This window comes from Oncorhynchus gorbuscha, linkage group LG19, assembly GCF_021184085.1.
Source record: "Oncorhynchus gorbuscha isolate QuinsamMale2020 ecotype Even-year linkage group LG19, OgorEven_v1.0, whole genome shotgun sequence".
NCBI lineage: Eukaryota > Metazoa > Chordata > Actinopteri > Salmoniformes > Salmonidae > Oncorhynchus > Oncorhynchus gorbuscha.
In genome coordinates, this window is record NC_060191.1 from 32,856,651 (window position 1) to 32,883,313 (window position 26,663).

Consider the following 26,663-nt stretch of genomic DNA (forward strand, 5'->3'; position numbering starts at 1 on the left):
AGGTGTCCAGTAGTCTCCCCAGTCCAAGGACCATTAAAGAAGCCCTCCATCTGATTATGCCCCCATTATGCTCTTTACGCTAGTCTCTGATTAGCGACAAAGATTCTGGGCAAATAACAATTCAGTGAAAAATTTAAAAGTTAATAGTATTTATGTAATGTCTTTATGCAATGTGTCATTAACTTTAATTGTTAGGTGACTTCGTACCATTGTACATGTGTATTGTTGTTGCTGTTGCCATTGATGTTATTGTCGTTTGACAGATGTCCCTCCTCTTTATAGAAATGGCCCTAAGGCAGTAAGATACCCCTGATTTACCTACAGGATAGTATCGGTGCTTGATGTATCCAATAGCTACAGAGGAGGACAAATAGGAAGAATAGGTAAATAAGAGTCTTTCATCCTCCCAGACATGAGGACACAAAACATGAAGGATGTGGAGAAAGGAGAGAGAAAGGAGATAAAGGGAGCTTCTGAGCAGTGTTCAATATTTCTGAGCTGTGTTGGGGTCTGAGGGAGAGAGTGAGAGAGAGAGAGAGAGAGAGAGAGAGAGAGAGAGAGAGAGAGAAGAGAGAGAGAAGAGTAAGAGAGTGAGTGAGTGAGTGAGTGAGTGAGTGAGTGAGTGAGTGAGTGAGTGAGTGAGTGAGTGAGTGAGTGAGTGAGTGAGTGAGTGAGTGAGTGAGTGAGGATAAAGTGTGAGAGTAGGAGATAGAGGGAGAGAGGTGGGGGGAGCAAGAGAGAAAGAGAGGGATGAGGAGAAGGAGATAAAGGGAGAGAGAGCGGGAGCAAGAGAGAGAAAGAGAGAGAGAGAGAGAGAGAGAGAGAGAGAGAGAGAGAGAGAGAGAGAGAGAGAGAGAGAGAGAGAGAGAGAGAGAGAGAGAGGTTGATGCCCATGTTCCATCCTTATTATCAGGTTAATGGCTTCCTCTCAGATCTCCAGCTGTACATCTTTTATCATGAAAATCGGACCGCACTTTGCACTTTGTCGCCTTTGTTGCGTTGATTCTGCCTCCCTGATTACCCGGAAAGGTGTGACGCTCCTTTCTCTCAAGTTACATAAGTGTTGAAAACGTATCTGGTTTTGATCCTCAGCCCAATTGTTCCTGTTCCATTTGTAAATATAATTTGGCTCCGACCACACAACGCTTTAGGCTACTGAGCTGGGCTGGCACAATATAACATCGTAAGCAAATACAGAAGAGTGGTTCTGTTTGATTGAGTTGGTTTTTCTGGAACATTGTCTTTGATCTACGGAGCCATCTCTCATCTCCCGTATTAGTCCGAGCTCTCTGTGTGCCTTTTCTGCCTCTCCCACTCAGGTGATGTGTACTTCGCGGCCTATAATTATACCTTCGGGACAGGTTGGTCACAGCAGCTACGTCCGTGTGGCTCTATCTGGCCTGTGTTGTGTTGAGGAGTCAGTCAGTCAGTGGCATATCCATCCCTGTGATTCAAGGCGGAGGAGGCTGTTAGTCCTCCCTCGGGGCAATTAATTATAGCAGACCTGTATGGTTGGAATAGGCTTTCCCCTGCCTAGTGTGAGCGTACCACACACACACACACATATGGGAGTGCAAGCATGCACACGCATGCACACACACACACACTACTCTCAAACAGCGGGTTAGATAGTGAGAGGGGGAGGACAGTGACAGCATGAGCATTGCCAAATAGAAGCCCATGTCTTTATGAAGACATTCTTGTGAGTCAGTGTTGTGGATCGTTGGCCCTAATGCTAACCTTAACCTTGATTGAACTCGGTTGGCTCTGTTGAATTTCGAAGGCTGTTTGATTCCCGAATGAGAATAGACGACTAGACCGCAATGTATATTGGATTTTGAAAAGGTCGAATAGCCCATTGGTTTAGCCATAAGCATATTTCTTAATCCAGAGTGAATATTGATTGATATTGACTTTTATCACAATATATACTTACTGTAGGCCTACAATGAATGGCGACAGCAGAAAATTTGATGTTGAAAGGGGGAGTTACAGTAAATGGATATGGGAAGATTGGTAGATCACTTCAAGTTGTCTGCTGCTGAACTTGTCTGACTAAACCATGTGCTAGTCTCATTTTCAATGAGGGGTTGAGGAGAGGGAGAAGTGTGTGTGTGTGTGTGTGTGTGTGTGTGTGTGTGTGTGTGTGTGTGTGTGTGTGTGTGTGTGTGTGTGTGTGTGTGTGTGTGTGTGTGTGTGTGTGTGTGTGTGTGTGTGTGTGTGTGTGTGTGTGTGTGTGTGTGTGTGTGTGTGTGTGTGTGTGTGTGTGTGTGTGTGTGTGTGTGTGTGTGTGTGTGTGTGCGAACGTACGTGTGTGTGTGTGTGTGAGGACAAGCAGCTCTGCTTTCACCTCTATGGCTCTAGCTGTTGGATGACCCCACATGTGGACAAGTTCACACTTCACCTCACACCACCTTTTTGGATGCTGCCTTCAAATGAAATAAAGACACGTTTCTTTGTGACCGTGGATTGTGCAGCTACAACACAGCAGAGCCATCCAAATAACAGCAGAGCCATCCAAATAACAGCAGAGCCATCCAAATAACAGCAGAGCCATCCAAATAACAGCAGAGCCATCCAAAATAACAGCAGAGCCATCCAAATAACAGCAGAGCCATCCAAATAACAGCAGAGCCATCCAAATAACTAAAATAACAGCAGAGCCATCCAAATAACAGCAGAGCCATCCAAATAACTAAAATAACAGCAGAGCCATCCAAATAACTAAAATAACAGCAGAGCCATCCAAATAACAGCAGAGTCATCCAAATAACTAAAATAACAGCAGAGCCATCCAAATAACTAAAATAACAGCAGAACCATCCAAATAAAAGCAGAGCCATCCAAATAACTAAAATAACAGCAGAGCCATCCAAATAACTAAAATAACAGCAGAGCCATCCAAATAACTAAAATAACAGCAGAGCCATCCAAATAACAGCAGAGCCACCCAAATAACTAAAATAACAGCAGAGCCATCCAAATAACAGCAGAGCCATCCAAATAACAGCAGGGTCATCCAAATAACTAAAATAACAGCAGAGCCATCCAAATAACTAAAATAACAGCATAGCCATCCAAATAACAGCAGAGCCATCCAAAGAACTAAAATAACAGCAGAGCCATCCAAATAACTAAAATAACAGCAGAGCCATCCAAATAACAGCAGAGCCATCCAAATAACTAAAATAACAGCAGAGCCATCCAAATAACAGCAGAGCCATCCAAATAACTAAAATAACAGCAGAGCCATCCAAATAACAGCAGAGCCATCCAAATAACTAAAATAACAGCAGAGCCATCCAAATAACAGCAGAGCCATCCAAATAACTAAAATAACAGCAGAGCCATCCAAATAACAGCAGAGCCATCCAAATAACTAAAATAACAGCAGAGCCATCCAAATAACTAAAATAACAACAGAGCCATCCAAATAACAGCAGAGCCATCCAAATAACAGCAGAGCCATCCAAATAACTAAAATAACAGCAGAGCCATCCAAATAACAGCAGAGCCATCCAAATAACTAAAATAACAGCAGAGCCATCCAAATAACTAAAATAACAGCAGAGCCATCCAAATAACAGCAGAGCCATCCAAATAACAGCAGAGCCATCCAAATAACTAAAATAACAGCAGAGCCATCCAAATAACTAAAATAACAGCAGAGCCATCCAAATAACAGCAGAGCCATCCAAATAACTAAAATAACAGCAGAGCCATCCAAATAACTAAAATAACAGCAGAGCCATCCAAATAACAGCAGAGCCATCCAAATAACTAAACTAACAGCAGAGCCATCCAAATAACAGCAGAGCCATCCAAATAACTAAAATAACAGCAGAGCCATCCAAATAACAGCAGAGCCATCCAAATAACTAAAATAACAGCAGAGCCATCCAAATAACTAAAATAACAGCAGAGCCATCCAAATAACTAAAATAACAGCAGAGCCATCCAAATAACTAAAATAACAGCAGAGCCATCCAAATAACAGCAGAGCCATCCAAATAACTAAAATAACAGCAGAGCCATCCAAATAACAGCAGAGCCATCCAAATAACAGCAGAGCCATCCAAATAACAGCAGAGCCATCCAAATAACAGCAGAGCCATCCAAATAACAGCAGAGCCATCCAAATAAATAAAATAACAGCAGAGCCATCCAAATAACAGCAGAGCCATCCAAATAACAGCAGAGCCATCCAAATAACAGCAGAGCCATCCAAATAACTAAAATAACAGCAGAGCCATCCAAATAACTAAAATAACAGCAGAGCCATCCAAATAACAGCAGAGCCATCCAAATAACTAAAATAACAGCAGAGCCATCCAAATAACAGCAGAGCCATCCAAATAACTAAAATAACAGCAGAGCCATCCAAATAACAACAGAGCCATCCAAATAACTAAAATAACAGCAGAGCCATCCAAATAACTAAAATAACAGCAGAGCCATCCAAATAACAGCAGAGCCATCCAAATAACTAAAATAACAGCAGAGCCATCCAAATAACAGCAGAGCCATCCAAATAACAGCAGAGCCATCCAAATAACTAAAATAACAGCAGAGCCATCCAAATAACAGCAGAGCCATCCAAATAACTAAAATAACAGCAGAGCCATCCAAATAACTAAAATAACAGCAGAGCCATCCAAATAACTAAAATAACAGCAGAGCCATCCAAATAACAGCAGAGCCATCCAAATAACTAAAATAACAGCAGAGCCATCCAAATAACAGCAGAGCCATCCAAATAACAGCAGAGCCATCCAAATAACAGCAGAGCCATCCAAATAACAGCAGAGCCATCCAAATAACAGCAGAGCCATCCAAATAAATAAAATAACAGCAGAGCCATCCAAATAACAGCAGAGCCATCCAAATAACAGCAGAGCCATCCAAATAAAATAACAGCAGAGCCATCCAAATAACAGCAGAGCCATCCAAATAACTAAAATAACAGCAGAGCCATCCAAATAACTAAAATAACAGCAGAGCCATCCAAATAACAGCAGAGCCATCCAAATAACTAAAATAACAGCAGAGCCATCCAAATAACAGCAGAGCCATCCAAATAACTAAAATAACAGCAGAGCCATCCAAATAACTGTATTTCTATGTGTACTTCCGAATGGTTAAATGTTGTATCCTCTGCTCTCCTGATAGTGAGAGAAAGCAGCAGTCTCACTTGATCCATTGTTCTCATCCTTGTCATATGCCCTTCATATCAATGTACTGTATTTGTACTGTATTTGATGTTTGACATGTACTAATGTCCACCAAGCCACTAATCCACTAGTCCTACAGAACACCTCCTATTGTATATTGACCTCCAGAAAATGTACTTCCTGACAAAGCACACAAGTAATAATGTATGAAGTTATAAAGATACTTGAATCATCCCATACCTCATTGATAAGACATATGGCAATGGGTGTGTAGTGACCAGCAGGTTTCGCAGCTTCTATACTAAAGACGTTATGGAGAAATAGGAGGGCAGCCTATTTTTTTTTCTCTCACCGTAGTAACAGTCCCCTGGCAACGGACCAGAGTGCCAATTATTGCTAAAGTCCCCCAGGTTCTCCCATCTCACTCTGTGTATTGGTAGCATCAGCAACGCCGGGAAAGTTTAGAAGCTTCATCGCATCAGGGGAAAACGCCATCGCTGACACAGTATGTCATTGGGATGTGTTTAATGATTCTTTTACCATGACATATTCGATTCCAAGATAGAGCTTTCGAGTACATTTGTGATTTTATTTGTTTTTCTATTTTCTATTGTTTTTTACAATCCTGTTTTTCATATTTATGTTACCGTGAGTCAGAACAGTAAGAATATTTCAAATGTCTTGATGGAAGTAGATGGAAATGTTTCCGCAATTATGAGATGATAGCAATAGACTGATTATATTTTATCAGTGAATTTAGTGTGCAGTTGAAAATAATAATGCAAAATGAAAAAATGTTGATGGGCCTGTAATTGTTTTCTGGATTATAGATGAATTGAGACAGTGAAATCAATAAATGTAGTGATGAATCATTTTCAAGTCTCAGTTCCAATCTAGTCTATTGCAGTATTTCAATAGTGGCTCCTGTGTTGCAGTCATAGCATCTCCCTGTATTTCCCAGGGCTCTGACCCTGGCCATATAGGCTCCTCTGCTGGAGGACGGGGGCTCCAAACCTTCCTCCTGCTGGATTAGTGAGAGCGAGCGAGAGCGAGAGAGAGCTAGAGAGAGAAACGAGAACGAGAACGTGAGAGAAACATAGAGGATTCAGCATGGGGTCCAGCTCCTCTTCCTACGCCCCAAAAACCATCTATTTGGACGTGGATGGAAAGGTTCAGAAGGTGGGTCCTCCTCTATCAGGTTTATATTATCTCTATTTTCCCTATTCCTTTTTCAGATTTCCCCCCACTCCGATTTCTAACTGATACTAATCTCTCTAGAGATCCCTCTTTATGAAACCTCATAAACTAATTGTCTCTCTTTTTTTCCCATTTTTTTTTATCTTCAAACATTTTCTCGAAGTGTATCTATTATTCTCCGGATCAGCTGAGTTAACAGATTGCGCCATCAGCTATTTTCTCTACCGTAGCTAGTCAGCATACTTGAAATGAAGTATTGAACACCAAGAGTGAGTCTCTTATTACCTATCCATGAGTTCCATCCATTTTCATTAGCACATATCCTGGTTGACCGGAAAATGAGATCCACAGACACAGTATCCATGTTCTTCTCTCTGTGTGAGAGAGGATGTACTCTGAGCTAGTCAGTGGGAGGGCTGGGGTCTCTCCGTGGGGACTCCTGTATCAGAGTTATACTCTCCAAAGTACCTTGTGTGATTACATCTCTTCGATCATTGAGGTCCCTGGCTGCAATGATGGAGTCAACCAATAGACAGACTGGATGGTGAAATGGTGTATGTGTTTTGCTAGTATTGGTAGGCTACACTTAGAGTCCAGTGTGGTTTGACTACTGTAAGAATCAGGTGACCAAATCAAAAGCTCACCAAAGTCATATAACCTCTAGGTGGCTAATGATCTTGACACAATGTGGGTTCATTATGTCTCCACGGTTTTTGTTGGTTACCACACACCTAATCTCGTGCACCAGTCATGCTGTGCCACCTTGTTGCCTGTATGTTCTGTTTATTTCTACATTTGTGGTGAAAAAGTTGTGAATTCTCCTCAAAACATGAGTCAGGTGTGAGGCCTCGGAAATAGCTGTGTTTTCAATATACCAAGAGGTGGTGTGACATTGTGTTTCACAGGTGTTTGTGGCATACTTTAAATGAGCATAGACAGTGCCACCTGTTGCTAGCATGTTCTATGCCTCCATTGTTTTCTACTCCCCCGTGAGTCTGAGGAAAACTAGACATGGTCCTGTGTGGCTCAGTTGGTGAAAGCACGTTGCTTTCAAGGGTTAAGGTTAAATTCTCGCAAGGATCACATTCACAACGTATGCCCCTCACTGTACTGTAAGGAAAAGCAGAATTGTTTGGTGGACAAATTCATTATCAAAGGGGGAAGAAACAGAACATGATATTTGTGAAGGTAGAAACATCACTAGCCTACCAAGTATGTTCTTGTTATCGCAGCTCCCGGGCCATTGCACTGTAATCATGTAATACATATACTGTAGATAACAATATAGGCTACTGTGTCTCATATTTGCTCTCATCATATGCTTCAACATCGTGGTGTGAGTGTCACCACAGACTCAGAAGATTGGGTGATCTCGCTCTCTGAGGCCGACGTGAGTAAATCACTAAGAACTTAAAATGCTACGGGCCAAAGTCTTTCATCAGGTCAATGTTATTCCAGGACGCGTTCTCAGAGCATGCGCAGAACAGCTGGCATGCATATTCATGGTAATTTTCAACCTCTCCTTGGCCCAGTCTGTAATTCCCACATGTTTTAAGATAACCACCATCATTCCTGTTCCCAAGAACTCTAAGGGTTCATGCCACAATGACTACCGCCCTGTAGCACTCACATCTGTAATCAGGAAGTGCTTTGAGAGGCTGGCTATGGTACACATCAACTTCATCATCCCAGAGGAAAGAGGAATACCAACGTGAGAATGCTGTTCATTGACTAGAGTTCAGTGTTCAACACTATTGTCCCCTCCAAGCTCGTCACCAAGGAGGTGAGGACCCTGGGACTGAACACCTCCCTCTGCAACTGGATCCTGGACTTCCTAACAGGCCGACCCCAGGTGGTGAGGGTAGGCAACATCACCTCCGCAACGCTGACCCTCAACACGAGGGCCCCACAGGGGTGTGTGCTTACTCCCTTCTATACTCCTTGTTCAACCACAACTGCGTGGCCACGCACAACTCCAACACCATCATCAAGTTTGCTGACGACACAACGGTGGTAGGCCTGATCACCAGAGACGATGATACATCCTACAGGGAGGAGGTCAGTGACCTGGCAGTGTGGGGCAGTGTGGGGTCGGAAACAACGACCTCTCCCTCAACGTCAGTAAGACCAAGGAGCTGATCGTGGACTACAGGAAAGGGGTGGGGCAAGTACTCCCCCATCCACATTGACGGGGCTGCAGTGGAGCAGGTCAAGAGCTTCAAGTTCTTCAGTATCTAAATCACCTCGAACTTAAAATGCTATGGGCTCTCAAATCCTCAAAAAGTTCTATAGCTGTACCATTGAGAGCATCTTGACTGACCGCATCACTGCTTGGTATGGCAATAGTACCGCCCTCGATCGCATGGCACGACAGAGGGTGGTAAGGACAGCCCAGTACATAATGGGACCGAGCTCCCTGCCATCCAGGACCTCTATATCAAGAGGTGTGAAAGGAAGGCCCTGAAAATCGATTCCCACCACCTAAGCCATATAGACTATTCTCTAGTGCTGAGCGATTAATTGAAATGTCAGTAATTTTTTCATGTCTGCTCAATTACTTGAATTCCATTTAATTCATTTTTTTCTCCTGTGGGCTCAATGCGCACATTGCACTGCAGTTTCTTTCAAGATTTTTCCGATCATATGCCCGAACGGTGTGATGTAGTAAGGGGTTGTAGTTTCCAACAGGACAAATGTTCTACATAGTTTAGTGCAGAAAACGTGATAATAAACTACAATGACCATTATCCATTGCGGGGCTAAACTTCTCCAGTCTATGTTTATTTTACGCTTGCTTATGTAGGAGACAGAAGAATGTGAGATCAAGAAGTGGTACATAGAGAGCAATTTCTTCAAGAGGTATCTCTACCTGAAAATACATGATCTAAGTGATTGGTCATTGGTATTCAGCAGTCATAAAAGCATGCTGTATTTACCTTGAAGCACTACTAAAATATTGATTTTGTCAGACAGCATAGGCAGCAGCTCTATAGAGGTGAGATGATGACTTGGAATGAAATAATAAAGTAATCAAATAAAACAAATGCAATATACACAACAACTGAAATATTTTCTTAAAGTAAAGTAATGTGAATAAATGATGGTTAAGTGATAAGTGATAAGCAGTAATGGGCAGTCACTACCATCATGGGACTTTTATTAATTGTTTTAATCTGTGTTGTTACAGCATTCAACCCACATAATGCATGGTGCATTTAACATTGAAAAAAAATAATTGAAACCGAAATCAACATTTTGATACTTTAAAAAAAATGATCGAATCCGAAACAGAAACCTCAGAAAGCACTTCATACTTTTTGTTCTACCTTGTCATTTTTACATTGTTATTGATTGCTGCATTGTTGGGGTTAGAGTTTGCAAGAAAGGCATTTCACTGTACTTGTGCACGTGACATTAAAACTTGAAACTTCTCTTATAGAATGTTGCATGTTATTCAATGGGTGGATTTAATCCTAGATGCTGATTGGTTAAAACCCCTTTCCAGTCAGTGTCTATTTGCAATGTTGCATTTGGTAGCATTTCAAATAGCTACTGCTTCTCTAATAGACCTGTCCTCCAATTTCTTTGGCTCATTAAATCTTGAATGCATTCCGGAATAAAAATGGTCAATTCCCTCTGCATATTTAACCCACTTAGCACAAGTGAATCTACCGGATTTTGTTACCTTTGTACACAGACAAGCCTATTCTTCAAGTCTGCTTTGATTTTGGATACATAGGGCCAGGCACTTAGTAAGCCCAGTATACTTGTGATGACACAAACCCCTGTTGTTATGGTCGCATAGAGTGGTTCAAGTAGAGACCTGAAAGTGACACATGTCCATTCAAGGGCTCGGGAGTTTGAGGGATTGTCTACTGCATCTGCTTGTGCGAAAGGTCTTCAAGTTGTTGGAGGCTAGCCAGCATCGCAAGCTTAGATACACTTTACTTGACAATGAATCTCAGACAGACACAATATGAAACGAATGTGTACCATCAGTATACCACAAATAGGAACTAACATTGTTAACGAAATGTATTATCTGTTTTGACATTTCTGTGTATATTGCTGTGGTTTACAGAGAATGATACACACTCTCTCACTGGGTTGATGAAGCAAGTATTTGTTGCTAGTATGTTGTGTCGTATTATCTACGAGTTTGGGTTGGTCCCTGACAAGGGTAGAGTTGTTGAGTTCACACACATTTTCAACTGCATGCCTTTGTGATTTTAGTCCTCAATATGGGGCGGCATTGGACTAGTAACCGGAAGGTTGCAAGTTCAAATCCCCGAGCTGACAAGGTACTGTCGTTCTGCCCCTGAACAGGCAGTTAACCCACTCTTCCTAGGCCGTCATTGAAAATAATAATTTGTTCTTAACTGACTTGCCTAGTTAAATAAAGGCAAAATAAAATGAAAAATATTTGAACTCATAACATACAGGGCTCACTTGAAAAAGAGATGTGGAGCTTAATGTGACTTCCCTGTTTAAATAAAGGATAAATACCTTTTAAAAAACACAATTGTTTTCTCTTTCCACTGTAGCCTTTTTTTCTGTGAGACTCAGGTCTCACAGAGAGCAAACTGTTGTCAGGTGGCTTGAGATGCATAGGGAGACAGACGACTCTCAATATTAGTCTGCCCTTTTTTTTCAGGTGGTTTTCAGTCGGCATTGTAGCCCGTGTGACATCAAGGAGCTCCTTTGTTCCTCGTCCAACATCCCCAGGTCAGTGACATTTCAGCTGCAGCCAGTCTCCTTTCCTCGTCTCTCGTGCCATTCTCTCACAGTCACACATCAGTCGAAAGTATGCACGACACACAGCACATTTGTTTCAAGTTCACTACAAACGTATCGTCTCCCTCTATCCTGACTGAGCTTCATGAATGATAAGTACAACTACAAGTAAACACCAAGCGACAAGCTTCACGTGTGTTGCGTTTTAGAGCATGTGAACAAGAAATGTAGGTTGCATTCTTAATGGATCTCTATATTAGTGCACTATTTTGGTGCCCTGGTCAAAAGTAGTGCAATTTGGGAATAGGGTGCTTTCTGGAACGTATCCTTATTATTTATTATTGTTGTCCCCCCTCCGTAGGAATACTGCCATCATGATGGTGGATCCTGAAGGGGCCCTGGTGTCCATAGACCCGACCATGCCTACCAACTCTCCCAAGTAACACGTCACCTTTACCCTAATCACCAAATCTCAATGATGCAGTATTTGCTCGATTGAGCTCAGTCATAGAAAAGATTGAGCTCAGTCATGGAAAAGATTGAGCTCAGTCATAGAAAGGCATTCCTGACCGTTGTTAATCCAAAGAATGCATAGCCTATGTACTATGCGTAAAAATACTTCTCAAATGTTATGTAATCAACGACTTGATGAATGACGTTGGAATGTTACTGACATGTTTTACAGCTCCTTGTACAAAGTCATTTCTTTGTCCACCGGTCAGCTCGGAGGTGAAGTACCAGCGCGATAGTTCAAATTCAACAAACACTTTTTAACCTTTGACCTTTTAGATCTTAATTCATTCTTACTCGCATAACTCACATAAAGCTATCACAACAAAACTTAAAAAACAAAGTTAAAACAACTCTGGAGTACTAAACATCATTTTTGATCACTCGAGTGATTTCTTTTTGTTTGTTTGCGCCCACAGAGAAAGAAGACATGTTTCAAAATGTGTTATCTCAGGTGGCAGAGCAGTTCAGCAGGTAATTAGTGTGTTTATGTTTCACTGCAGACAGAAGCATTGTGCTTTCTGCAGAAATACCCTCACCAGGGCCTTTTCAAACAAACCCCTTTCACGTATTTGTTTTGCAGGGCTTTCCGAATCAACGAGCTGAAAACTGAGGTGACCAACAGACTGGCCATGTTGGAGAAAAGAGTTGAGTGTATGTGCAAGGTTTTTTTTGTTGTTTGACTATCGGTGTGTTTCTCTCTTTGTGTGTGTGTGTTGCTTCACTGTTACTGAATTCACCACTTTAGGTACTAACAGTCGTGTTGCCGTTACAGTGGAGGGACTGAAGGTTGTGGAGATTGAGAAGTGCAAAAATGACCTAAAGAAACTACGAGATGAGATGACATCCAGAGGCGGAGGGAGGTACGATGACCTTTAACATAAATGACACTCACCAAGCCATGCTTCAGATTTCTTAGGATATTCTATAGTAAGACTTTTATGTTGGTTTTAAAATGTTGTAAGCGATTTCGAGGAATCATACAGCTAGCAGATCAATGATACAAATATGATGTATTTTCTCGCATCTCTTCAGAGTCGGGAACTGTCCCTGCAAGTACAACTTCTCAGACGATGGGAAGAAACTCAATCCCAGACGTGATGTCCCAAGTTATCCAAAGGTACGGAATTAGGGGATTCTAGTAATATACAGTAGGCTATATGTTTTTTTTTCTTCTCAAACCTAAAGATATGAATCACTTTGACATCATTAATCCTAGGACTGACGCTGTGACTTCTCTCTCATTTCTACAGTATACCTTATCCCAGGAGACTATTGAAGCACTGAAGAAGCCAACATTCGATGTCTGGCATTGGGAACACAACGAGGTTAGTTCTCTTGAGATGAATTTATCTTCTGATATCCATCATAATTCCATCCAGGCCCTATATAATCACATTTTTGTAGTAAAACATTTTGAAGTATTTTCTCGAGTTGTGAACTTAAAGGAATAACTACACTCAAAAATGATATTTTAATATTTTTTTCATTAGTCCAATTGTGCATGTCAGCAATCATGTTTTCAAGATAGAGCACTTGTTGCGCCTTATGATGATGCGTGTAGTATTCTTTTAACTGTCTTTGAACGGTGGTTTAGATGCTGAGCTGCTTGGAGTACATGTACCATGACTTGGGACTGGTGAAGGAATTCAACATGAACCCCATCACTCTCAAACGCTGGCTGGTAAAAGTAGAACTGTATAAAAGCAATTACCTCAATGTGCAAGTGGATATGCAATTGATATGGAACAACAACTTCAAAGAAGAGAACCTAAAAGCATTGATGACTTATTTGGATAGTTTGATTGACAGCTTTCTTTCTCACAGCTGGGCATTCAGGAGAACTATCGCAGCAACCCGTTCCACAACTTCCGCCACTGCTTCTGTGTCAGTCAGATGATGTATGGCATGATTAACCTGTGTAACCTGCCGGTAAGAAACATGAAATGTCCTAATATAATATCATACAAGCCATTTTACCAGACACACGTGGTCTTTAACTAGGGTCCAGACTTTTTTCCTGGTCAGGTCAGGTTGTAAGGAAAAACCTCCTGGCACCTTGTATTAGAGATTAGAGACATCAACACGTTCTGTGTGTGTTCCTCAGGAGAAGATGACTCTGACGGACATGGGCATTCTCATGACAGCTGCAGTGTGCCATGACCTGGACCACCCCGGCTACAACAACACGTAAGCGCCCAAAGGTTCCTACTCTGCGCCTCAGTTCCCACTGCTCTACAGCCTTGACTTAGATCTCTGAATAGATGTGGATGACAGACACAATACGGATGTTTTGGAACTCCTTAAATACTGTTATTACATGGTGGAAATGGTCCCATCCATACTTCCAGTTTTGATGTAAGGTCGGGAGTCCCATCCTGACCATGTGACATGGCCAGGGTGAAACTCTGGGTCCTGGTGATTATAGGTTTCCCTGGTCAGGTCATGTTGTCAAGGAAAACTGATTCATGTCACAGAGGTTTATTTTGCCTGTCAGGTATCAGATCAATGCTCGCACAGAGCTGGCTGTGCGTTACAACGATATATCGCCCCTGGAGAACCATCACTGTGCCGTGGCCTTCCAGATCCTCTCGCTGCCCGAGTGCAACATATTTGCCAACGTCGAGTTGGAGGCCTACAAGCAGATCAGACAGGTAGGTGGTGACCTAGGCTAATGCACAGTGATTCTTTCTGCATACCAAATGGCACCCTATTACCTACTTAGTGCACCACTATTGACAGAAGTAGTGCACTATATGGGGCGGCAGGTTGCCTAGTGGTTAGAGCGTTGGACTAGTAACCGAAAGGTTGCAAGATCGAATCCCCGAGCTGACAAGGTAAAACATCTGTCATTCTGGCCCTGAACAAGGCAATGTTCTTAGGCCGCCATTGAAAATAAGAATTTGTTCTTAACTGATTTGCCTAGTTAAATAAAGGTACAATAATAATATTTTTAGCATACAGCCTTTGTCTCTTTGCATTTCCTTCTCTCTAACTAACCACAAGATGTTTTGAGTTGGCCTAAGGCAGGAGGGGGATTTCATCATTTGTGATGATTCCATCTCCCTTTTACAGGCCATCATTACCCTGATCTTGGCCACAGACATGGCCCGGCATGGAGAGATATTAGACTCCTTCAAACATAAAGTGGACAGCTTTGACTTCACCAACGAGGAGCATGTCACATGCGTACGTATTGTACATCACATGACATCAACTGACTATGTATACTGTACATAGGGCGGCAGGGTAGCCTAGTGGTTAGAGTGTTGGACTAGTAACCGGAAGGTTGCAAGTTCAAACCCCCGAGCTGACAAGGTACAAATCTGTCGTTCTGCCCCTGAACAGGCAGTTAACCCACTGTTCCTAGGCCGTCATTGAAAATAAGAATTTGTTCTTAACTGACTTGCCTAGTTAAATAAAGGTAAAATAAATAAAAACATCAAGATGTGCCAAATAGGCATACCTTTGTACCAGGAATAGCCTCAGCAAATGACAGAAACTAAGAGGGGTGCTCTATAACAAAGACAGGGATGGAAAAATAGGGCATACCCAAGAACGACTTTGAATAGTGGCCTGGAGATACACTATATATATATAAAGGTATGTTCAGCCACATCCGTTACTGATAGGTGTATAACATTGAGCACGCGGCCATGCAATCTCCATAGACAAACATTGGCAGTAGAATGGCCTTACTGAAGAGCTCAGAGACTTTCAACTTGGCATTGTCATAGGATACCACCTTTCCAACAAGTCAGTTCGTCAAATTTCTGCCCTGATAGAGCTGCCCCGGTCAAATGTAAGTGCTGTTATTGTGAAGTGGAAACATCTAGGAGCAACAACGACTCGGCTGTGAAGTGGTAGGCCACACAAGCTCGCAGAACAGGAACGCTGAAGCACATACTCCGGCACAAAAATAACATCTGTCCTCAGTTGCAACACTCACTACCAAGTTCCAAACTGCCTCTGGAAGCAACGTCAGCACAATAACTGTTTGTCGGGAGCTTCATGAAATGGGTTTCCATGGCTGAGCAGCCGCACTAAGTCCGCAAAGCCAAGTGTCGGCTGGAGTGGTGTAAAGCTCTTGGACTCTGGAGTAGTGGAAACATGTTCTCTGAAGCTTTACCATTTGGCAGTCCGGTCTGGCGGATTCCAGGAGAACACTACCTGCCCGAATGCATAGTGCCAACTGTAAAGTTTGGTGGAGTAGAAATACTGGTCTGGGGCTGATTTTCATGGTTTGGGCTATGCCCCTTAGTTCCAGTGAAGGAAAGTCTTATCACTTCACATACAATGACATTGTAGACGATTCTGAGCTTCCAACATTGTGGCAACAGTTTAGGGAAGGCCCTTTCCTGTTTCAGCATGAAAATTCCCCCATGCACAAAGCGAGGTCCATACAGAAATTATTTGTCGAGATCGGTGTGGAAGAACTTGACTGGCCTGCCCTGACCGCAACCCCATCGAACACCTTTGGGATGAATTGGAACACCGACTTTGCGAGCCAGGCCTAATCGCCCAACATCGGTGCCCGACCTCACTAATGCTCTTATGGCTGAATGGAAGCAAGTCCCCACAGCAATGTTCCAACATCTATCGGAAAGCTTTCCAGAAGATTGGAGGCTGTTTATAGCAGAAAAGGGGAGGTCAACTCCATATTAATGCCCATGATTTTGAAAGTAAGTGAACAAATAACACAACAATTACATACTTATTACAGGTTCCCTTGATCTAATATTAGGTTTTGGTTGAAGATCTGATAACATTGCCGAATAAAATAATATGCAAAAATAGAGAACATCAGAAAGTGGACAGACACTTTTTCACGGAACTGTAGACCTTTCCTGAAAAGTCACACTAGCTAGCCAATGCTAAGAACTATGGTTGTGTTGCCATGACGCACAGTGAAAATGACTCTGTATTCCTTGGCTGTTATGTGTGCAGCTGAAGATGGTTCTGATCAAATGCTGCGACATCTCCAACGAGGTCCGGCCAACAGAGGTGGCCGAACCCTGGGTGGACTGTCTGCTGGAGGAGTACTTCATGCAGGTGACCTCGATCGAGTCTAATCATGTCTAATAATGTGTAATAAGAAAGTCTAATAATAGTGAGTCTAGTAATGGTGTTGATTGGATTTTTGGAGTGAAAACAGGGTTCGGCTGTCACTCTTGAAGTTGTGCATGCTTTCTTTAGAAGGGTCAACAAACAAAAAAATCATCGACATTTCGGCCAACTTGGCCTTCATCGGGGCGAGTCTGTCGATAAGAATGATGTCATGAAAGAGCGGAGGTGACATGTACAAACCCTCCTGTCTCGGGAATTGACAGAGTGACAGGGAGAAGACTGAAGGGCTGCCGGTGGCTCCGTTTATGGACAGAGACAAAGTGACCAAGCCCACTGCCCAGATCGGATTCATCAAGTTTGTCCTCATCCCAATGTTTGAGACAGTCCTGAAGGTAGGCGTGTGTGTTTTAACCACAAAGCCAATGTCACAGCATAGACATAGTGTGTAAGCGCAGTATGCGTGTGGCAGTGTTGGCGTTTGTGCACACGAGCGTGTGTGCATGTGTGCCGCCTGTGAGTGTTTGTGTGTGCTTCCGTTTGTACACGTCTCTTATATTTCATGACCTCTTGAAAACAATGCCAGTGGATAATTGCATATTGACTAGAAAAGGCTGCTGTCCTGAATTACCTACCCACCAACCTCCCCTGTGTGTGTTGCAGCTCTTCCCCCAGATTGAGGAGATCATGGTGCAGCCTCTGAGAGACTCGAGAGACCACTATGAGGAGCTGAAGCAGATCGATGACGCCATGACAGAGGTATGAAAACAGTTCACATTTAATAATTGCAATGTCCTTCAGGGTTGGGGTCAATTCCATTTCAACTCCAGTCAAATTCCAATTCCCGATTTTCCTCGTTGGAAAAACATTGGACGGAATTGGAATTTCTGATTAGTCACGATCAACCAGGGTATTTGTATCCTGGGGAGGTGTCCAACCACTTTCTAACATAAAGGTGTGTCTTTTGTTCAATGAGGCACAGAAGAAGAAAACGGAAAATATGTCATTAGGAGGGAAGAAGAAGTAAGCTTTGCTGCTGCTGTGAGCACAGTGGTACTGTGTAAGTAACGGACTCTGATTGGCCGGTAGTGTTAGTCCTGAGTGCCCCCTCTCTCTTCTGCCTCTCTCCAGTCTGCCAACAACAACACTGCTGCAAGCTAGTGAGCTCGCTATAGTAGGAGCACAAAGTTTTCTTCTACTACGACCGCACAATATTTTCATCACTCTGAATTTGCTTTCGAAAAAAGAACCGAATAAACCAAAAGAATCAGCTCAACTCTACTGCATTTAAAATAAAATGAAAAAGTGTTTTCACAAAAATAACAACAGACTGTTTGAGTACTTGGAACCACTAGCAAGATGAGGCTCTTCCGTTGAAGATGAGGTTTATAGTTAATGATTCAGTTCTATAGTATTCCCCTCCAATTAGCACCAATCAGTCCTGGCCCTTGGGAGGGAGGGCACTCACCTCAACACCAAAAAACTAAGCGGGGTCATTTACATAGACCTGCAGCCCAGTGGCAAAAGCAAAGTGGTGAAAACGTTGCGCTGTCTAAACGTCATCAATGTGTGTCGTGGGATTCGTCACAAACTCATTGATAACGTTCTGACGACCGAATGGTATCTTCCCCGTCTACGATTTGACAGTTTTTCTCTCCCATTGCTGTGTGTGGTATTGCAAGGTCATAGTGTGCAAGATTTTCCACAGCGAAGAGCATTGCGATGGATGGAGCCAAATCACAATCAAGAATGCTTTGTCCTCTTAAAGCACACTGTGTGTGTGCGTGTGCGTGTGCGTGCGCGTGTGTGTGTGTGCCACTTACTCAGAATCCTGTCTCTGGAGAATGCAGTCTGATATCCTGATGTGCTTGTTTCATTTTAGGGCTCTGGCTCTCGTTTTATGATCCAAAAATTCAAAAAGGTTGTGGGTCGTCCTGATCTGCGTCTTTGAAGACAAGATGGAGGGTGAAAAGAGTTCTCTTCTACACACTGAGCCAGCCTCAGACTACATGAAACACCCTGGGTGATCTCCACTGTTTTGTTACGGACATTACAGAAGGACAATGTCTCTGTTTCAATGTCCACACTAGCATACTACTTAGGATGAAGTCATGTATCAGGGACATTGGAATATAGCCAATGTGTGTTCTTGGTGTAGTCTGTATTTTTTTCTTCTCATTTTTACTGTAATTTCTGAAAGCTAATTGGTCATTGTAGGTATCAATTAATGTGTTCACACAGGCAGCCTATTTCTGATCTTTTTGCCCAATAATTGGCAAAAGATCTGATCGGATTGATCAAAAGACCAAACATTTGGAAAATTGGTCTGTCTGTGTATACGCAGCCTATTATAATTTCTTGAGTGACAATTGGTCATTGTAGGTATCAACATGCCATATTTTCTGCTTTCTGTTTTTAGTCACACTTGTTGATGTTTCCTATATTACAAATAGCAACTAAGTTGTATGCTAGAACACTCTCTTTTCCTTTTCAGTTCTCCTATTCAAATGCAAAACTGTTTCTGAAACCGTTTGAATAAATTGACTCTTGATTTAAACATGTCAAGTACACAGCATATTTTAACATAATTCTGAGGGTTAAACATTATTCCAACAAATTCAACAAATTATTCCCCAGTGTGTGCACTGAATTCATTTACATAAATTCATATTTTGAGGTTTGTGTATTAGCACATCCATTGTTGTGCAGTATATTCGTTCTGAGATACATGTTGTAAGTTATTACAAAAGTGTTTCATTACAATCTAAAATGTTATTCTTATACTATTTTTAGTTTTGCATAGCACATCCTACATAAACTGTGTAAAATACAGTACAGTTGTAAAACAAACATCCTTTTATCTTACATTTGTCACCTAGTAATAAACTCCACCAGTATTTTGAAAAGGTACAGGTTATTAAGAAGAGATTAACATGCACATTTTCATCTCAGAATGTAATTCTCATCGAAGGTTCATGCGTCACGCCATTGACTCTTCTATGATTGGTGCAGGGATGAATGAACCAATATGGGAGGTCAAGCTCGGGAGTCTTTGAAAACGTATGTACTTTACTTGATATCTGTATTCTATTGTTTATGCTTCATGCACAATACGGATGGCCCTCGCTTACGCTTGGATTTCCTACTCATTGTCATTTAGGAAAACCATTTTAAGAGCGTAGTAGCCTATAGCTTAATGCTTTGACTGGGCATGTGTTGAAACAGGACCTCATCGCCAGTTTTGTTGTACCACCCCAAGCTACCACATTTCTCTTTAGTGTCCCTCCACAAAGATCAGTGGGTGGTATTCAACAGGTACAGTATATTTACTAGTGCCTGTTTTATAACCTTTTTTGATTGCAACCTTTTCAAGAGTGATTATTGCCCATCTGTAAGACGATACTTACATGGTGATTACACTTTTTATGACCTACATGATTCGGATGACAATTGGATGATAAAGATTACGGCCCCGAAGAATCCAAAGAGATAGGATGTCAATACTGACTTTAAGGTTTGCTGCAGGTCTGCTGCTAAAAGCTGATGACAAAACAGGGATGGAAAGAGCTTTCCTCTGCTTGTTTCCTGTGCCAGTTGGCTTCATGTCCAAGACCTTTTCACCTCTTTTCTCAATCTGTTTGATGGGTTCTTGGGGCTGAACTTAGGTCCTGAGTATAGCCTAGTCATTTTGTTTAGAGGGAAGTATCTTTATTCCTCGTGTTGCATGAAAGTAATCACTAGGCCTTGCTATCCCACCCCCCCACACACACACACAATTTTTTTTGTATCTTTCTGATAAATTATGCTTTGCTTGTAAACTATTTGTTTTAGGTCTTTGTTTGATTCTCACTGCAGTATAATTTTGCTGTTTTCTTTCATTCCAATTACTCATAAACACCCCTCAGACATGTACTATCCTGTTGATGATGGGGCAGCAAGAGAGTGAGATAACTCCAGAGACAATTATAACCTTTTTACATCACTCAAGTTTGTTCAAAGAAAGGACAACTCTCAGTTGACACTGAGAGACACGTCTGAAGTCTTTGAATGAAAGTAATTACCCTCCAGCCCCCTCTCCCTTTCTCCTTCCCTCTCTCCCTCCCTCCTTTGCGCAGTTCTCACTTGCGTGCAAGACATCAAGACCCACTGTATTTACATTAACCAGAAGGAATGCTTTAATTAGCCATGACATACTCATATCACGAAGGAGATGCTGTTGCTTTGCCAAGCAGAGCTAAAGGGACATATTGATATCCTTTAATATACACTACCGTTCAAAAGTTTGGGGTCACTTAGAAATGTCCTTGTTTTTGAAAGAAAAGCTCATTTTTTGCCCATTAAAATAACATCAAATTGATCAGAAATACAGTGTAGACATTGTTAATGTTGTAGCTGGAAACAGCTGATTTTTTTAATGGAATATCTACATAGGCGTACAGAGGCCCATTATCAGCAACCATCACTCCTGTGTTCCAATGGCACGTTGTGTTAGCTAATCCAAGTTAATCATTTTAAAATGCTAATTGATCATTAGAAAATCCTTTTGCAATTATGTTAGCACAGCTGAAAACTGTTGTCCTGTTTAAAGAAGCAATAAAACTGGCCTTCTTTAGACTAGTTGAGTATGTGTAGCATCAGCATTTGTGGGTTCGATTAAAAGCTCAAAATGGCTAGGAATAAAGACATTTCTTCTGAAACTCGTCAGTCTATTCTTGTTCTGAGAAATGAAGGCTATTCCATTCGAGAAATTGCCAAGAAACTGAAGATCTCGTACAACGCCGTGTACTAGTCCCTTCACAGAACAGCGCAACCTGGCTCTAACCAGAATCGAAAGAAGAGTGGGAGGCCCCAGTGCACAACTGAGCAAGAGGACAAGTACATTAAAGGGTCTAGTTTGAGAAACAGACGTCTTCACAAGTCCTCAACTGGCAGCGTCATTAAATAGTACCCCCAAAACACCAGTCTCAAAGTCAAAAGTGAAGAGGCGACTCCGGGATGTGGTAATCTGACCCCACTAAAAGCTCTGTACAGGCCCTTATCATGGCTTATCAAGTAAATGTTGTTCTTTAAACTGAATTTGTCAGTGAAAGTGTGTTGGAGATAAGTTCGCTGGAATGTTAATCATAAGTGATTAAATCTGCATTCACCACAATGTTTGAAACTCATAGAGGAGCGAAACGCATTAAGCGAGACTGCCAGATAGTTATGTCTACATGTTTTTGTTTTTTGGGTTACTTTGACTCACCCATCACGGATAGGTCAAGATGGGCCACATTCAGATTTCAAAATTCAATGGAGGGCCACACAGATATTTTTTTTAACCTATTTGTTCTTCAAAATCAATTTGCAGCCCGAAAAAAGGGCAGTTATTTCATTATAGCTTGATTATGATTTTGCCATATTTTGTTATCATGTTTAAGAAGTTTCCAGTGTAGCCTGGAGTACTTTTTTCATGTAATGAAATATTTTGTGCATCTTGTGGAAAAGAGAACTATGTACGTTCTTTCTTTCCTCCGTGTGCATTTAGAGACAAGCATGATATGTAAAAGCTGGCAATGTGTAGCAGCTGGCAATATGATTAGCTGATAGGAACACAGAAAATTATTTGAAGTTGCAGAGCCATTTTGGACTGCCCAGTACATGCATCTCCCCTCACCATGCTCTCTCGATCTCTCTCTTTCTTTCTTTCTCTCTCTCTGCACCCTAGGCTCAGAGTCTCTTCCCTGACTGTTTTTCTGTAAATGACTAGGGTCAAAGGTCAGTGTGTGGGCTTAGAGGACAGTGCTGTTGCTTTAAACCCCTCCATCAGCAGGCCTTTTTCGAGGGGAATTTCTGCTGCAGCTGCAGGCTCTATCATGACCCATGAACCTAAAGCCTTCATTCCAGCATTCTTCACAGAGCAGCAACATGGCAACCTTACATGCCTTGTACATACCAACTACTTTCTCGGAGAACGGTCAGTGAAGATCGCATTTAAGATTCTACTTAATTAAGCTAAAAAAAATGGTTCTTCTTCAGACCAGGCATAGTGGCTATACGGTATTGTGAGTCACTCTCGTTCTTCTCATTGCTGACCATGCAGACAGAGAGGACAGAGAGGACGACTCAGTGCTGACCAGTCCAGGCACAGACCGTTTCAAGTGCTCAGATGAGAGACAAATGCATGCTTTAAAAAAAAGAGAACTGCTGTTAAACTCAAGGATGTTCCTTTCTTGACTCCCACATGCACAAGAATGTGAGATTCCAACGGATCTCCGGGTAGGGGTCAGGGAGGAGAAGACAAGGCAAATACACATAAAGGTAGTATGCCCCTCTTTTCTCATGCCATTCTCTGGACTATTTATGGGAGTATCGCAACTCATTGAACTGTTACACTTTCTACCTGTTTGACGAGCCTGGAAGACCTCACACATTGGAAGCAGAGACCTTCACGCGGACACCTGTATCAGCTCCAGGTCGTTAACTTTACAGGATGTCAGGACGCAGCGTACGATTCCTCAAAACAGAGAGCACATACTGTTTTTATTGAGCCAGGTCCATTCTCCTACTTCTTGTGACATGTGAGAGCAGTTTACTCAGCATGTGAGCTATCTCATGACTAAAAAACCTCTGTTTTTCATCAATAAGGCAATCTTTCAAAGGCAATGTTCTTTTACGAAAATATTGAGAGATCTTGTTCCCTAAAGAGCTTTGGTGGCTATGGAGGCTCACCCATCTTAACGTATACATGTCCTGCATACCAGCATTTACCAGTGCTCTATCCACAAAATGTGATAGCATAACATCCCACATCCCAAGTCAAACACATCTGATTTTCGGCAATAGATGTTTTCAGAGAATGGTCTTATCTTGGACGAGCTTCAGTTTTTCTGCCCTCTTATCAAACGTCTTTCTTCAGTTAGTAGGAGAAGAGCTGGAACTAAATGCTAGTTACAGTAATACTGTAATTGAATGTTCCTCTTCCCTAACCTCTATTTTTAGACTGTGAAGGGTCTTACTTAACTTTAAAACGTTGCAGGAACGTTCATACCGTACTCATTCATTTTAGGAAGAGATCTTGGAACCAGTTGATAGATTTGAAACAGACACCTAGGGCCTTGTTAATAAAACAACATGGAAAAGGTTTATTTTTCGAGAGCTGACGTATATGTCACGTAGTGGATGGTTCCGAAATACCTCATCATATCTTCATTTGCACCTCCACTGAAAAACGTGAGGGAAATTGCCAGTTCACATCACACAACAGCTCATTAGTGGTGTACTCTATGCATTGTAGATTACCATGAAGAGTAAGATTACCATGAAGAATCGTTATTTTTTATCTTTACTCCTCCACATATTATGTGCAGCCTGCTATTCAACTCTATTAGGCCTACAACTAACAATTGCAAGACTTACAGTGTCTACATTCATTTGACAGTGTTTGCTGCTGTAGACTGTTAAATTAGTGGTTATTTAATCCAAATTAGACTGTCAGAAAGGCTCCAAAATCTAAAAGATTCAGCTTAATCCGGATCAGAGCAAAAATCAGGTTGTTAAAAGAAAACGACCAAACGGAATTGTTTACGCCGCAGTAATCTTGTGCAGGCATCTTGATTGTGTGTTGGCAAAACATCAGCAGCGGCACAGCGACCGCTGGCCCACACGGCAATTACACTGTGCTCTTATCCGAATGAATAGCAGGCCTGTTGTCAGCCCGGGCCTGGCGGCAGGCAACCATGCACTCTCTCTCTGGGCTGTCCTGCCGCTACTATACACACCTCTCTCTCTCTCTCTCTCTCTCTCTCTCTCTCTCTCTCTCTGTGTATTTCAGTCTCTCTCTTTCTCTCTCAGGTCATGAATGCACACTTATTGCAGACCCCTCGCCTTGCACTCTGATTCCTGTCACCAGCCACTCAAGACCTCTCTCATACTTATATGGACTTTCACTCTCCAAAGCAATTTGGGGATTTACAGTGCGGTGGAGAAGACTATAGGATAACAGTTGGAGAAGTCTATTTCAGTACACAATCTTCTTATCCTTTCATTCATTGCATATAACTAGTGTCTCTGACGAAATTCGGGAAAACCAACAGAAAAACGAAACGTATACAACTATCTTCAGTAAGAAGGAACGGCTGAGCAACCAAAAGTGTGCCAAAAGGTTCCCTCAGAATGACCCCAACACAACCGTAACATCTTCCAGTTCAACCTCCCCCAGTACGTAATTGTTCCTTTGACCTTTCGAGTCTTAATGCCATTTGTGGTAACCGTTCCATGAGTTTGATTAAACGCTGCTTATCCTGACATCCACAGCAGATGGGCCGGGATCATGCGCTTCAGTACCACAAGCACCCTCATTTAATCAACAGCACCTGATAGTTTGCAGGAGATTCTTGGCAGACCAGTCATTCATACAGCTCTTCACCGCTGTATTGCAGATATTTTCCTCTAGTTAGAAAATTACCAGGTTCCGTGCAGCCAACCTCATGGTGAGCTCTTATTTATAACTTTGGGTGTCAGTAAACATAATAATTCTGAGGATTTTGACGGATCAAGGCCCATCTGATCTGTACACCCAAGGATATGACAGGCTCTCCCTGTTCTGTAATTAGGAGGTTGTAGATGGGAGAAACTAAAGACAACGTCTTCTTGCGTACGGCAGCAGTCTAAAGATAAGAGGAGTCCTAGCAGGTATTACATCATAAGAGCTTTGACCTGACATAAACGGGGAAAGATAAATTATACCTTCATCGGCTGTGTTTAAAGTGGGATAGTCTTTCATCATGCACTGGGATCTGGCAGGAAAGGTCTTCCCTGGGGTTTAATTCTCCCCCCAATGAGTCCAAACATGTTTGTTTATTTTTATAATTCAAAATACTTTTTTTGTCTCTCTTCTCTCCCTTCGACTCCTTGAATTTCCATGGAACTGTGCTTAGGATTCCTGCTGTAGAGCTGTGTGCGTATCCCTTGGAACGAGAGGAGTTAGATTCTCTCTCGCTCTTTACTCTTCTTCATTCTGTCTTTACTCTGAGCTGTCGTGTGCCCCCCCCTCCCCCCTGGACGTGCTGCCGCTGGAAGGATCCCATCTGGACGCCACTTGTCTGGGCTATTGGGAAACCAACAGGCAGGCGGTGGAGGAAAAATGTGGCAATTGAGCATCCCAAGAGTTAAGAGTTGAACCATTTGATTTCTCTGTGAACAACGTCTAGACAATGGAATTGCCATGCATTTCCATTATCAACGTTTGGCAAAGTTAACGGTGCAGAGCAGACATCAAGGCTATCATGGTTCCACTTTCTGATGACCTTATTACCTTCATAACAGCTAATGAATGGCCTTGTCTTTGTCATTACCTTCTGTCCACTGTGCCATGTATACAGTTTGACAGATAGTAAGTCAAAACTTGAGTTGACAAAAGTCCTTTTACATTTTTAACTATAAGTCTATTCCTCTTCTTGTAGTTTCATTTCCAAGGGGACTTTTAGAGTTGACTGCTAACCTTATGTTGAAGGAGCACTGCGTTCTTGCTAAATGAAGTAAACTAAGGACTTTTACAACATTGCCATTTAGCTTTCATTTACCATTCTACCAATCGCCTTCGTTGCCCTGAACACATCTTAATGAGGTCAGGAGAGGTCATTTCATCATCAGATCTGCTATGACTGTCTCGACATTGGTTTTCTCCTTGATATACAAGTCAAACTGTATTCTAATTATCAGTTTGCTGCAGACTACACGCACTTCTCCACTCTTTTCCATCCATTTTGAATGCTTCTTTTGCCTTGTTTCTGTTCCCTTCTCCACCATGTGAGCATGTGATCCTGGAGGTGAGCTAGCTAAGAGTACAGCTATACCATCAGAGTCACATGTGTAAGAGGATACCCCCCCCCCCCCCCCCCCACAGCCCGCAGTGCCACGGCGGATTCCAAGTAGCCGAGCCAGGGACCTGGGAGACTGGAAAACAACTTAATCTGAGCCCCTACAGTCCTTATATAAATTAGACAG

The 26,663-nt window shown here is 42.2% G+C and overlaps 1 protein-coding gene across 2 annotated transcripts; it reads left to right on the plus strand.

The window, feature by feature from the left end:
* The first annotated feature begins 5,605 nt into the window (after positions 1–5,605).
* On the plus strand, positions 5,606–19,233 carry LOC124005868 (high affinity cGMP-specific 3',5'-cyclic phosphodiesterase 9A-like). 2 transcript variants are annotated; one of them, XM_046315496.1, is made up of 20 exons: positions 5,606–5,676; positions 6,133–6,350; positions 11,023–11,093; positions 11,464–11,541; positions 11,788–11,831; positions 12,032–12,086; positions 12,196–12,266; positions 12,388–12,475; positions 12,648–12,732; positions 12,866–12,940; positions 13,210–13,296; positions 13,440–13,544; positions 13,720–13,802; positions 14,110–14,266; positions 14,688–14,801; positions 16,560–16,664; positions 16,943–17,071; positions 17,340–17,435; positions 17,653–17,736; positions 18,559–19,233. In XM_046315496.1, exons 2-19 carry the CDS (start codon positions 6,282–6,284, stop codon positions 17,701–17,703), a joined length of 1,563 nt encoding a protein of 520 aa, XP_046171452.1. In that variant the 5' UTR covers positions 5,606–5,676; positions 6,133–6,281; the 3' UTR covers positions 17,704–17,736; positions 18,559–19,233. The 2 variants fall into 2 exon arrangements, with proteins under 2 accessions (XP_046171452.1, XP_046171450.1); XM_046315494.1 differs by lacking the exon at positions 17,653–17,736.
* Positions 19,234–26,663: the final 7,430 nt, after the last annotated feature.